General features: G+C 39.9%; 1 protein-coding gene across 2 annotated transcripts in view; it reads right to left on the bottom strand.

Annotated features, from left to right (window-relative positions):
- Positions 1 to 3893: 3893 nt before the first annotated feature.
- Positions 3894 to 13592, bottom strand: part of tbx22 (T-box transcription factor 22) — a 33777-nt gene continuing 24078 nt past the window's right edge. For both annotated transcript variants that reach the window (XM_023272274.3, XM_035949058.2), the window contains 5 exons: positions 12711 to 12875; positions 11836 to 11900; positions 11508 to 11593; positions 5336 to 11429; positions 3894 to 4401 (listed from right to left, as the gene is read on the bottom strand). In XM_023272274.3, the coding sequence (XP_023128042.2) occupies positions 10900 to 11429; positions 11508 to 11593; positions 11836 to 11900; positions 12711 to 12875 (846 nt within the window). In that variant the 3' untranslated portion in view covers positions 3894 to 4401; positions 5336 to 10899. The remainder of the gene's footprint in view (positions 4402 to 5335; positions 11430 to 11507; positions 11594 to 11835; positions 11901 to 12710; positions 12876 to 13592) is intronic.

The following is a 13592-nucleotide window of genomic DNA, read 5'->3' as shown; positions in this document are numbered from 1 at the left end:
ATGATTGTGACAACGGAAATATTTTCATTGTGATTTAAGGGTTTGTTTCATTTTTAAGGTTGGGGTTAAAATCTTGACAGACAAAAAGATTAAAGAAATAAACTATGTTAAAAAAAAGCCATTCAATAAAAAAAAAAACATTTAATACAATAAAACTTTTAAAAAGCAAATTAAACATTAAATACAATTAAATTATATTAAACAGAGAAAATATTTAATTAGATAATTAAACAGAAGATACAAAATGTAATTATGAAATTAAACAAAATTATTTAACAAATATTAAATATTAAAGATGAAATATTTTAGATAATTAAACATTTATAAAATACAATTAAACAAGAATATTAAACATTTTAAAAAATACAAAACATTTAATTAGATTATTAAACCTTTAAAAAGACAAAATATTTAATTAAAAAATTAAATGTTTAATCAGAAATTAAATCTTAAAGACAATAAAACTTTAAATAGGAATTAAACAGAAAATACAATGAAGCATTTAAAAAGAAAATTAAACATTAAAAGGTGGTAAAACATTTAAAAAGAAAAACCTTAAAGATTTAATCGAAAACTTAAACATTGGGAAAGAAAAGGAAGTTTTTCAAACAAGCCGATAAAACATTTGAAAAAACAATTAAACATTAAAAAAGACAAAACATTTGGAAATCAGACATTAGTTTGACATCACTTTTCTCACCTTTTATTTTTTTCTAAACATTTAAAAAGAATCAAACTAAAGACAAAACATTTGAAAAGATACCACTTAGAGTTTAGAAGATTAAATTAAACAGAAGAGACAATTAAACGATCAAAAAGAGCAAAAACAGATAAAGATCTTAAAGCATTTTCTAGTCTGAAATGAAAACATCAAGTTGTTGCTTTAAACTTTTCCTCTTTCTATGTTCTTGGTTTGATTGTGGACAGATTTACTAAGAACTCATTTCAGAAAACTGCTTTCCAGATAAAGTCTACTAGTAGTTGAAGGCATCGATCAAACTAATGTTACCTTCTGATCTCCACAAACTTTACTGTTCAGTGAAGAGAATCAAAGTTTGTTGAGGATATCTAAAAAACCCACAGGTGAAGGTCTGAGAAGAACCCAGATTGATGGTCTAAATGTGAAATCAAGACTCATGGTCACAAGTTTTAAGGCTTCTGTTAACCAGAAAGTTCAAACTAACAGAGAAGTACTGAGAAACTTTTAAAATTTCAGTCCTCAGACTGTCTGAAGGTTCAAACTAACAGAGAAGTACTCAAGAACCTTTAGGTTTTCAGTCCTCAGACTGTCTGAAGGTTCAAACTAACAGAGAAGTACTCAAGAACCTTTAGGTTTTCAGTCCTCAGACTGTCTGAAGGTTCAAACTAACAGAGAACTACTGTGGGACTTAGAAAATTTCAGCCCTCAGACTGTGTGAAAGCTCAGGTCCTGAGGACTCGGGAGGTGTGGAGGCTTTGGAAAGTCTTGGAACTGAGGGTTCCACCCTCCAGAACAAAGGCTGAAGTCCAACCTCCTGAGAAAAACGGTCGAGTCGAGACTCGAGTTAAAAAAAAAACTCGAAAACGACAAAAAATAGATGATAAATGCGCAAAAAAAAGAAGAATTGGTATCTGAGCGAGTAGCTCAGGGGGATAAGAAGAGGACTACCAACTGGAAGGTCGCAGGTTCAAGACCCGCCACTGGCAGTTTTCTTTCTTTGTCTTTGTTAGGATTTTGAGAAAATTTAAGAAGTGTCTGGTCTTGAACCAGCGACCTGCAGCTCCATAGGCAAATCCTTAACTCACTGAGCTACAGATCAGATACAAAGAAATAAATTCGTCGTCCCTTTGACATCGTAGTTCCTGAAGTGACCACATGGGCAGAGCCAAGGCGGAGTCTGGGTGGAGTCAGGGCGGAGAGTAGGTGGGGAGGTGGGTGGCGGCCTCCCCCCTCTACTCCCCCACCGCCCACCACACCTTCCCCCGCCCGACGAGTTCTTCGAGTCTCGACGAGTTCTTCGAGTCTCCACGGGTTTTCCCCAGTTTCTGGAGTTTCCACCAGGTCCGAGGCAGAACAAGTTGTCATGAAGAGGTGTTGAAGTCGGCCAGGATGGACTGACTTTTTACAGCGACTAGAAGGAAGACCACTAGAAGAGCAGGTCTTTAACCACCATCCATAAAATCCATGGAGTCGCTCCAGAGAAATGAAGGAAGGTCAACTTTTATCAACCTCCATCCAGATCTTCAACTTGATATCTTTGAGATTTTTAGCACCACAAACCTTTAGTATCACACTTTATTATCCTTTATTAGGACTTTAATGGAATCCACCAGCAAATTTAGTTTTTGTTGACAAACTTTATTCTTGTCGTCGTGGGACTGCAGTATTTAAAACTGTTCCTTTTATTTGACCTCATGTTTATTAGTTTTAGTGGAGAAAGTTACTTTAGTTGTCCAATAGTCTCTTAAAAACCAGGTAATAAATTGGATTAGTCAAGAGGTTTAAATTTCTTAGTCATATTTTAAATATGACAAAAAAATATAAAAAATAAAGCGTCTTGAGACATTTTGACCTGTAATTGGCGTTATATAAATAAAATTGAATTAAAATTGTATGTATCTTGTAATGGAGTAATTCAGCCATATATGGTGGAAAACACATTTTCTTTGTCCATTAATCTGTTGATTGTTTTCTCAACTAATTCATTTCTTGTTTTGTTTAGAAAATGTCAAACCCAAATATATTCAGTTTGCTGTCATAAAAACCAAAAAGTTTTACATTCATGATGCAGGAATCAGGCAGTTATTCACTTTTTATCTTAGTTTAGTCAGAAAGATAGTTGATAATGTGTGAATTGTTGCAGCTTGTGAGCCGTAAAAGGTTTTAATCTTTGGGGCCGAGTGTCAGAAAACATTTAGAAACCAACATCAACAAAACACTCAAAGATCTGAACATTATTAAAGGGAAATCCAACTTTTGCATGACAATGTCTCATTAAAGGACATTTATTTCCAACGTAAATGTGTGATATTCATCCTCTGGAGCTTTCTCTTCACATCGTCTTCCACCTGGACTGGTTTGGTCGGGAGCATTGAAAAACTGCACTTTAACATCAATGAATGACACTGAAGTTTAATCTCTACATAAATGAGACTGAGTCTGGATGTGCTGCTCTGATATTAACTCCTAAGTTTAGGGAAAGTTCAAACAAAAGAGGAAAGTTCAGATAAGACTTGAGAATGAGCTTATTTTGAACAAACATCTCAGACTTTCTGAGCTTCAGCACCTCTAGCAAGATATTTTAACAACAAGCAACTCAAGAGATCCACAAGTTGGAGAGAGTTAGCTTTAGCTGAGCCGAAGAACATGTGGGACGCTAACCTAGCAAACATTTCAGACTTTTCTCTGTGAATTCTGAGAAATAATTTCCTATTTAATGACAGAGCTACACATCTTAACTCAGTCTCATTAAAACAGACTCTAATTCAGTGTCATCCATCCATATTAAAGTGCAGTTACCCAAAATGTTTGCTGCATGAGCTCCAACAAAACCTGTCCAGGTAGAAGGCCACTTTGACAAACAGGAAGTGGAAGATTCCAAGCAGATTTATAGAAGGGGGAACCGGACTGTACTAAGTGTGGTCCAGTATAGAGGGGTGTTTTGCGGGTTTTTAAGGCTGATAATGATTATTAATGAGACATCTGGAGTAGATATTCATTTGCAGTAAATGGAAGTATTTAAAATCTTGGAGTTAAACTTAGACGAACACAAACTCTAACAGAGGACTTTAGTGATACGTTTTTGTTTTGTTTACAGATGTTAAGTTAAAGGAGTTTTATTCATGACGTATAACCAATCAAATCACTCCAGAAGACAGAGCGACCACAGGTAGATAAAGGTTCAGAGCCAAAGTAGCGCCATTTTTAAATGTATTTATTACCGTAAATCAGTAAAAAATAAAATACTGATAATCAGTACATCAGTCAGTCCACAATTACTACAATTCTACAATGTATGTCTCTTTGCTTTGACTTGTTATTTGTACAATATACGATGTATATGATGGCGTTTTTTCATACCAAAGGCTATACTATGATGTTTTCTAAGAGACATACGATGCTACTCTGCTTGTTCTGGCTCTGGGCTGCTGCACTCCTCCTCTGTTGTTTTCTGGATTGTACTCAGCTGCATGCCTTCGTCCACCCGGCCTCCGTTGACTCGTCCCGCCTGCCGTCTCTGGAGCTGAAGCTGGATTGGAACAGACCAAAGTACAGTCCAATCACGATGCCAGCTGCCTCTCAAAAGGCTCCTTCATCTGGCAGGTGGCGGCACTTCTTCTGAGGGGAAGCTGAGCTGGCCCGGCAGAACTTTGGAGATGTGTTCCAGTGGTTGGTGGATGTGTGGGGAGATAGAGAGGGACCTTTGAATTGTTCAGAAAGGAAAACAGGGAACCCATTGGTAGTTTTAGTTTAAGGTGCTACTGCGGTGTGTTTTTGGGTTTTAAGAGGTGAACAGGAAGAGTTTTTTTCCGTATTGATGATCTTTTACTTTGTTCCTGGTTGGAATGCCCATCAATGTCAACAGGAAGTTCACTTTTATTTCTGTTTATTTATTTTTATTTTACTAACACCCATTTGCTTTTAACCCCCTCACATGTTGTGTTGTAAACTTACTCTTTCAAATAAATAAACATCTAACCCTCTGGAAACCAGCGTTTGGACTGTTTTTGTGTTGCTCCTCACCTACTGACAGCTGTGGACTAAAGGCTATACTGTGACGTTTTTAGAGTGACATGCTATACTCTGATGTTTGTTGGGCGACACACTATGCTATAGGCTTTTTTAATTGACATATTACTGTGACTTTTTTTTGTTTTAGTTTTTTTGTTTTTTTTAGCAACATATAAGAATTTGAACAGTTTTAAAAGTTACTATACTTTTACTTGTGCAATGAAATTATTATTCTATGGCATTTTTTACACGACATATTATACTCTGATGTTTTCTTGAATAACATACTATTTTGACAATACATTGCACTATGACATTTTTTGAACCACATATCATACATGACAATTTTAGGCAACATCCTATCATTTTGCAATTTTTGAACCACATAATAATCTGTTTTGTTTTTTTTTTCTTGCCAACATGCTGTACTATGAACTACAGGCCATACTATGTTATTCTTGAGTACAGTATACTATACTTTGACGTTTTCTGAACTACATCCTATACTATGGAGTTATACACAGAGTGCTTTGGTTACATGTTGATTTATAATCTAGATTTTTTTCTGTTTTGTTTTTTGATGGGATTACCACAGACCTGACCATGAACACTGTTGATACCCACCTCAGGGAGACGCTGCCTAAGATCTCAAGGCTGCTTGGTCGTGGTCTTTCTGGCACGTACTCTTCCAAGATGAGCCAGGAAGTTTAACACTGATGGAATGACACCAGGTCTAAGCCGACAAACTTCCAATTCCTCCTCAACCCATAGTTTCTGGGAAAGCTACATGGAGTAAGAAAAGTAGACAGAGAAGTAATTAAGTCTGTACACAACATATTAAAAAGAAATCATGCTAATAAATTAAGTACAAAGAACTGAATTCGCCAATATACTGGAGACCAGAGCTATTTAATTTGATTAGTATAACCTTGTTTAGTAACATTTCAATGATTTGAGAGCAGTCCTAAAGAACTGCCTGTAATCCCAATCATAAAATGGGTTTGGAGGAAGAACATAGATGGTAATCTGGATATACATGAGTTAGGCTTTATAACTACTATTGGTAGTATTGGTGGTAGTAATAGCAATGTGACTACTACTAGTACTAGTGGTAGTACACACTACTCCTGCTGATACTGGGACTGCTACTACAACTTGTAATACTATTACAAATGCTGATACTACTTCTACGACTCTAACAGCTGTTTATACTACTACTACTGCTGCTTGTACTTTTAGCATTACTACTACTGCTTGTACAACTATACTACAGCTACTATTAATCGTCTGGTATTTGGTTGTCAAGCTACTAGCTCGCCTTAGCGTTTTGCTAGTGGCTAACTAGTTAGCTCTCATAGACTGGAAGCTCTCAACAAGATTTCATAATGAAAAAACAGCCAAAAACTATTCTTACCTATGAAAAGTCATTCCAAGTTTCCTTGTCTCAATCGTACGACGTAGTGTGTAACTGTATGCAGTACAGTGAGCCAGCATACTTCTTGTTTCCGTTTTCACGCCGTCTACATCAACGGAATGCACTGAAACTTTTCCCCCACTAGCTTAGCCTCGCTGTAGCACGCAGCTCAAAGGGGCGTGTCCTATCTACTCATTCATATCTATGACAACAACGGTAGCTGCACATAAGGACGCCTGTCAATGACGTTGATTAGCTGCGTAAATACCATTATATACAGTCTATGGTAAATACGTATGTGAATCGCATCATTGGCTGCAGCAGCCAGTCACCGGTCACTCACTGACTCACACTGAAAAATAGCACAGAATGAATTGTTACGTGTTTATTTTATTTACAATTTAGGTTGGATTTTTTTTTTGTGCGCAGCACAGATTTTCTGTGCGCGGAGACCGTGTCAGTAGTGCGCAATTGCGCACGCGCGCAGCTTAGAGGGAACAGTGCTGACAGCCCCTCTTCCAACCACCCTGCACCAACACGCACGCGCAAACACGCACGCGCAAACGCGCAAACACACACACACACACACACACACACACACACACACACACACACACACACACACACACACACACACACACACACACACACACAGCTCCATTCATGATAAAACATTCAACAAGAAAGGGGAGAGTAATTGAATTACACTAAACGTGATGATGGCAAAACAGGACCATTCACATGCAACTCAAAGTACACCTATTATCAAAAAGTAGTTGTCTGAAGAGAATAATGCATTTGGGGATTTGCTGATTCTTGAGAAAAACTGCTTGGGCATTGAGATTATTCTTTTGATTCTAAATGCATCAAAGTGGGTTAAAGTGCAATATTTTTCTCAGCAGAAACACAAAGCAGAATGGCACTGAGTGTCTGTGCCACAAAAATGAAGCATACAAGGTGAAAATAAAAAGTTGAGGTGCGAGTTAAGGAGTGTGGGTGATTAACACATTCTCTGATGAATGACTGAATCAGTCTGAGGCCCAGATGGAGCTCTGAGAGGAAACTCCAGAACGCACACACAAACACGCAGGCCAGCTGCCAGGCCACATGTTAAAACCATTGGTCCTCCACTTATCTAACCTCTGCTCCTGTAAGACAGCCGCTTGTCAGGGCGCACATGCCTTTGCAAAGCCCCAGTGACCCCTGTCTGCACACAAGTGTGGCCGCGCTGCAAGGAATACACACATTTATAGCACAAAGCAACATGCAAATCCACGGAGACTCCTGGTTCTGTCGTCTAAGAAGAGAATCTCAAGAGTCGAGACAAAGTTTCTGATATTTCCAGTAACAGAGGTGCATTTAACCCTTAGAGGCATAAGTGGGTCAAAAATAACCCGGTGAGGTCGTTCTCTTGCAAGATCTTTGTTATGAAAAGCTATCATTTCATATTTCAGGTATTCCTCAAAAAACATGTTTTCGAGATCATTCCATTTAAATTTTCAGTTACCTTTTATACTTTTTAAGAAATTAGCATCTTTGTATCACTACCCCAAGCTTCCATAAGTGGGTCAAAAATGACCCGCATGCATTTCCCATAGAATCTCATGGAAACCTGTGATTCTTATCAACTGTAACTGTCAGGAATATATTTACTGTGGACCACACACGCAACGTCTGAAATGTCTCCGATTAAGAAGATTATTTTACACAGCAAGACCTGATACATGTAAGTATTATCTACATGTTTTACCTCAGAAAAAATTTGATGTCAACAAATTGATATTTTTCAACACACTTGCACATTCTAGACACACTTGCACATTCTAGACTCTTGTGTTATTATTATGTATCATCAAATTAGCCTACTTTATAGTTAGTTAACACTAGCTAGCTAGCTAGAATTAGTCTATGTATTAAGTGTGTTTGTGTGAGTGTGCATGTGTGCGTTTATTCATATAGCTACATATTGATTGATAGGTTTGTGTGTCAAACATGAAATCATTCTTGTGTGGACCGACATATAATTCAAACAATAAAAAAAAATTATTTTTCTTAACCAACACATTGATTCTTATAGGGGTCATTTATGACCCACTTATGGAAGAGTGTAGGGTCCCATCACTCGTGCATCTAAGGGTTAAAATAGAAAAGAAATAATGTTGAGAAACAGAGTAGCACTTTCACTGCGACCGTACAGCGTCTGGCTGCTTGATAAGGTAGTAGAGGAGCGCTTAATAACTGTTAAACTGCTCTTGCTTTTCACATTACTCACCGAGTGTAATTCAATTTCAGCCACAGCTGGTTTCACTTTCAATTTTACAGCTGAGCTCAGTCATGTCCCATAATCTAACCTGATAAATAATCAGCTTTTATTGAGTTTGCAGAGAAAATAGCGGCCAGTGTAAACCTTCACAAGAGACGCACAGAGCCAAGTACGAGTGAAGCTGCAGGGCACGAAGCTGAACGGGCGAGAGGACGCGTGCAGCTTAAGTGTACGGCGAATATTATTAGGAGATAACTGACATACATGTGTTTGTGCAGCATGTGTGTGTTAATCTAATGAAGGCAGAGTATATTTACATGTCCCCGCTCTGTGTCGAGGCTTCTCTCCTGTTTCAGGATGCCATTTCACATGATTGGAAACAAATGACTTCAGGGTCAAATTTCTCTGCCTTTACTGCCTGTCAATCACTAGAACGGCCCAGAAAACGTCCGTCCTTCTGTTATTGCTAACTTAAATCAGCACGCTTTCCATGTTATTGCAGCCGCCACCTACAAGATTATTATGTTGACATGTTGTAAGGCAAATTCACAACGAACAGAAATGGATATTCATCTAAAGCCTGATGAAAAGGTTGACTCAGCAGTTGCATGCTGTTTCACTTGGATTCCAGGCTTTGTGCTAATCTGAACTAATCTTGAACTTCCTATTAAGACTCGAGAATGGCATCAAACTTCTCATTTAACTCATCAAGACATGAGCAACTGCTAAAACGTTCAACTATTTCTCTTACTGCTATGAATTGCTTCATCAAACACTATTTGTACCTTTGCAAAATGCATGCATCGACATGTACACATTTTTCTGCAGCTTGCAACATGGTATAGCAGTAACTGGATGCTAAAAATGACAGTTTCTGACATCTTTTTCCTTGTAATTTTTTGCTACAAGTGTGTGTGCTCTCCTGTTCTGGAGAGTGGCAGGTGCAGAGTTCAGCTCTCCCGGTATGAAAGCAATTTGCCTAATTGAAAGATCAGGAATTACTTGGGAGTTTAAAATGATTGTCCCCCGTAGCCAAACATGGAAATGACAGACAGTATCAAATAACCGGCGCAGATTACGTCTGTCTGCAGACAAAGGGCAGGCTGTTTGATAGCGCTGCACCTGACAGCTCGCCGAATCTCGGGCCATCCCCCCTTTTGCCTCCAATTAACTCCTTCCTGCTATTTCCACGTCCAGTGCACGTTAGCTCGCTGCCACGCTCAGCCATGACAAGTAAATTGCTGTTTGGTTATGACCGTTTGTCGGGAAACAGGCTATTTCCCCCCGCTTTGCCTAAACCGCTGTTCCTAGCTCTGCCGAAATGCAAGGAGGGAGGGATTGGTCAAGAGCCTGAGCTGAAGGCAGGAATTATCACATCAGCGGCTGAACGGGCGTGCCCTCCTTTGGTTCGGACAAAAAAACACAGCGTTGTGTTTCCCCACAGTAGTGAGTGGTTTTCATTCGACTCCCTGTTCTTTATGAAATTCCCTTTTTCTGAAAAGCCTTCACCACAACTCCAAAAGTCAAGCAGCAGTATTGATTTACTGTTGATCCTGGAACAACGTTGCAACACAACAGCGATGACACGACCGCTTTGGACAGTTTCAGAGCCTTGTTCCAGCCCTGTAACAGACTAATAAAGGTCTCGGTAGAATAACCGTTTCACCTCCATGCATCTCTGATTAGTCCTATTATTGGTAATAAAGCACAGGAATGGAAACTGGCTGCCTGAATTCTGGCAGCTGTTGTTTCTTCCTCTAAAAATCACAGACTTGATGAGCTCATGTTTTTAGTCGGGGGGTGGCCAAGCCTGATACTGAGATTCAACTCAGGAACACAAAATACGTCTTTGTTCAGTTTCAATGAATGCTAGCTGCTAATTACAACATAATATCCGTCCTATAATCATTTCTTGTTCAAAGTCACTTCCTGTGGTACAACATGTGTTTCGTTTTGCAACAATACGACAGGAAAACATGGGAAATGTATTTCCATCTTTCACTTTCTTTATCCATACTGAAAGTTTGTTTGGAACAAAACAACATTTCTATCTTGATTGATCTTCAAAGATATGAAAAATACTTTAATAATGGTCAGTTTTAACAGTCATTGTCATGTTACATACCTCAGGTCGTACTGCTGATGCTCTTTGGTAACACCATTGAAGAGGTTAAACAGGGAGACTGAAATGTCAAGGATAGATTCTGTGTAGCAAAATAAAACTGGGCTTTCTGTCCCAGATAAAAATCTGCTTCCTGCCTGAACAGAAATGTTTCTGTTTACTCCACTGTTGGCCTCTAGATGAGTGTGCATAGCTGCTGCTTCACTTTCATGTGCTGGTAAATCCAACACAGTGTATAAAATAGTTTTTTTTAAATACAAAAACGTCCCGGCAGCCGCACTTCTCTTTTGAGTCTCGCTCGAATAGAGAATCGGCCTCCTCTGTTTTGTTGCAATAAGCTTTGGCTTGTTACTCTCAATGGGCCGGAGCCTGCAAGTGCGGTCCAGCTGTCAGAGGCAGTGGTTGGTGGTCGGGTGCCACGGAGACTGGCGCAGCAGACAGTCTGTGGAGTCTTCGGTGAGTTTGGCGTGCCGGGAAATAGCTGTGAGTTGAGGGCTCAGGGGGAAGCTGTAGTGGTAGAGGCAGTAGGGGCCCGCAGTGTCGGAGAGATGAGGGAGGAGAGAGGGCCCCTGAGGGCTGAGGGGGCCGTGGAGAGGGATCGGGCAGGGGGCCCCCGGAGACGCGTGAGGACATGGGTCCCTGCAGTGGGGAGGCTTCTTCCCCTGCAATGCCGAGAGGAGCGGGAGGTCTGTTAGCGGAGGCAGCGGGGGGAGGCCTCTCAGTCTGTCGGCTCCCAGGGAGGAGAAGGCTCGGCTGGCCAGCGGGGAGATGGCGGGTGAGGCCGGGGACGTCTTGCCGTACAGGGGGAGGGTGAGGAGAGCTGCGTCCTGACAGGGGAGCGCTGAGAACGGGTGAAGGGGTGATGATGAAGAAAAAGGAAGGAGGCTTTTCACTCCGCTGCTGGGCGACGCTGAGCTCCCTGTGAACAGACGTCACAAACACAACATTAAAAAACAAAAACCTCAGTTTGGACCAGAGAAGGAAAAAGAGCCGCTACCTTGGAGCTGTATGGTGAAAGGCTTGAAGTCCAAGCTGAGCGGGCCTCTCCAGGGATACGACTCCAACAGGCCATCCAAAACCCCCCTGTTCATACAAACACACACCCACATATATACTGTAAAAGCAGTAACAAATGTTATTCCAGGTATTTAAATATTGGTTCTGAGAGGTGTGAAATTCTGCACTATACAGTTCGGTTTTATTTGAAGGTTTTATGTGGCTTCAAATTTCAGTGGTTTAACTTAAAATCCCTCTTGGGTCCTTTAGTGGAGTGCTTTCTGAGGTAAAAAAGAAAAAAAGGAGTGTTCAGTGAGGTTTTTTTGTACCTATTCCTTCCTGGATCTCTGAAGCCTTTGGCGAAGGGGTTCCTGTCGATCTTCAGTTTTGTGATCTTGCCCGGGAGAGAGGAACAGACATGGGTTAGAGGGGACGTGTCAGCCACTGACGTGTTAAGCTAACAATGAGCTCAGCTTTACAACAGTGTGGAGAGTGGCACAGCCCCCCCCTCTGGGACTGCATCTCCCAGCAGCACCCAGGGCGATCAGCCATGTCAAACAGGGCTCTTGGAGAAAAGGGGCTTTGGGGTCACAGAGTTTTATTCTGCGCTTTAATAGGCTGTGGACTCCAACAGTCGGCACAGTCACAGCTCGTTACTGAGTTTCTGTAATAATACGTTCACTGATAGTAAAATGAGCCCTGATGAAAAGAGCTGGTAGTCCCGGTGGACGGCTCTGTTACTGCAGGAATGGTAGCCAGCAGCAGGGTCAGCTCCCCTGCACAGGAACACACACACCCGCTCTGAGAATCTGGCCCCGGCAGAAAATCAAGACACCGTAAATTTATGATTTCACTGAGACCGCATGGAATTAGGCCTCATCAGCTGCACAATGTGCAGATTCAAACATTTAATGGGAGGTCAAAGAGCCCGAGCTGTTGACTGGATCATCGTAACGACCACTGTGTCGCTGACAAAGACTAAACATCTGCTTTTTGAATTTTTCTGGCACACAAAGGATGGGAAATGTAAATTAGTAAGAGAGTCACTGGCTCATTTCTATAAAATATTACATTTTTTTTGCTTAAAGAACAGAACCAACATTTTGAGTTTATCTTTAGTGTTTAATTTGAAAACTCACATTCAGGATTATGTTACACAATGTTCTCCTGCTTTATAGGGGGATGCAGTGTGTTTTAGAGATACCTGTTGATTCTGATAGGCTGTGACGGTGGTGAACTCGGTTTCTGGGAAGGAGAAGCTGTGAACTCCCTCAGCAGGCAGCGACTGGATCTGAGACAAGTCCATCCGAGGGTTGTGCCGGATGATGTGGACACGTGGCTTGTATTTGTGCATCGACTGAAGAATAATCTGGGTCAAGAAGATGAAAAGGATATTAAAATTTTACAAGGTGTCCTCTGCTATATTAATATCTGTAACACAAACTTTGGTAACAAACAAATAGGACTGTGACTCATGATTATTTTAGTGATTTATCTGTAAATCAATTATTTCAATGAATTGTTTGGTCAATAAAAGGGAAGAAAACTGTGAAAAGAAAATAGAATTTACTGAATCTTAAAGCATCATCACATTGCTGCTTTTGTCATAACAACAGTCCAAAAAGAATTTATTTTTAAAATGAATTGCTTATGCTAACAGTTGCCAATATTTGTTTTCTGTCGTTAAGCTAGTTTATTTAGCTTACTGACTAATTACTTGGCTCTGTTGTACACAGTTAGTAGTCCAGTAGTTTGTTGCCAAAGCTTCTGTTTTGAATTACTTTAAAAAAATATTAATTATGTAATATTAATTATGAAAAAATGCAGAAAATCAGCTTTTTGTGTTTTTCTCTGCACAAGTCTTTTCTGTTACTTTTACACAAATGAACTACTGTAGATTTATGAAAGTAACATGATAAAGGAACAAAACGTCTTAAAGTCAAACATGCAAATGTACAAGTCCACAAACGAAACACATAAATCAACACATATCATTGAAGTTAATAGAGCATATTAGTAATAACTTTCTAACCATTTTGCTGAAATTGATTCAATCTCAGCACTGATCTACTCTCACATGCACAAG

This window comes from Amphiprion ocellaris, chromosome 13 (assembly GCF_022539595.1).
Source record: "Amphiprion ocellaris isolate individual 3 ecotype Okinawa chromosome 13, ASM2253959v1, whole genome shotgun sequence".
NCBI classification, from domain to species: domain Eukaryota; kingdom Metazoa; phylum Chordata; class Actinopteri; family Pomacentridae; genus Amphiprion; species Amphiprion ocellaris.
Note: the sequence above shows the minus strand (reverse complement) of the source record. Positions and strands in the feature narration are given on the sequence as shown.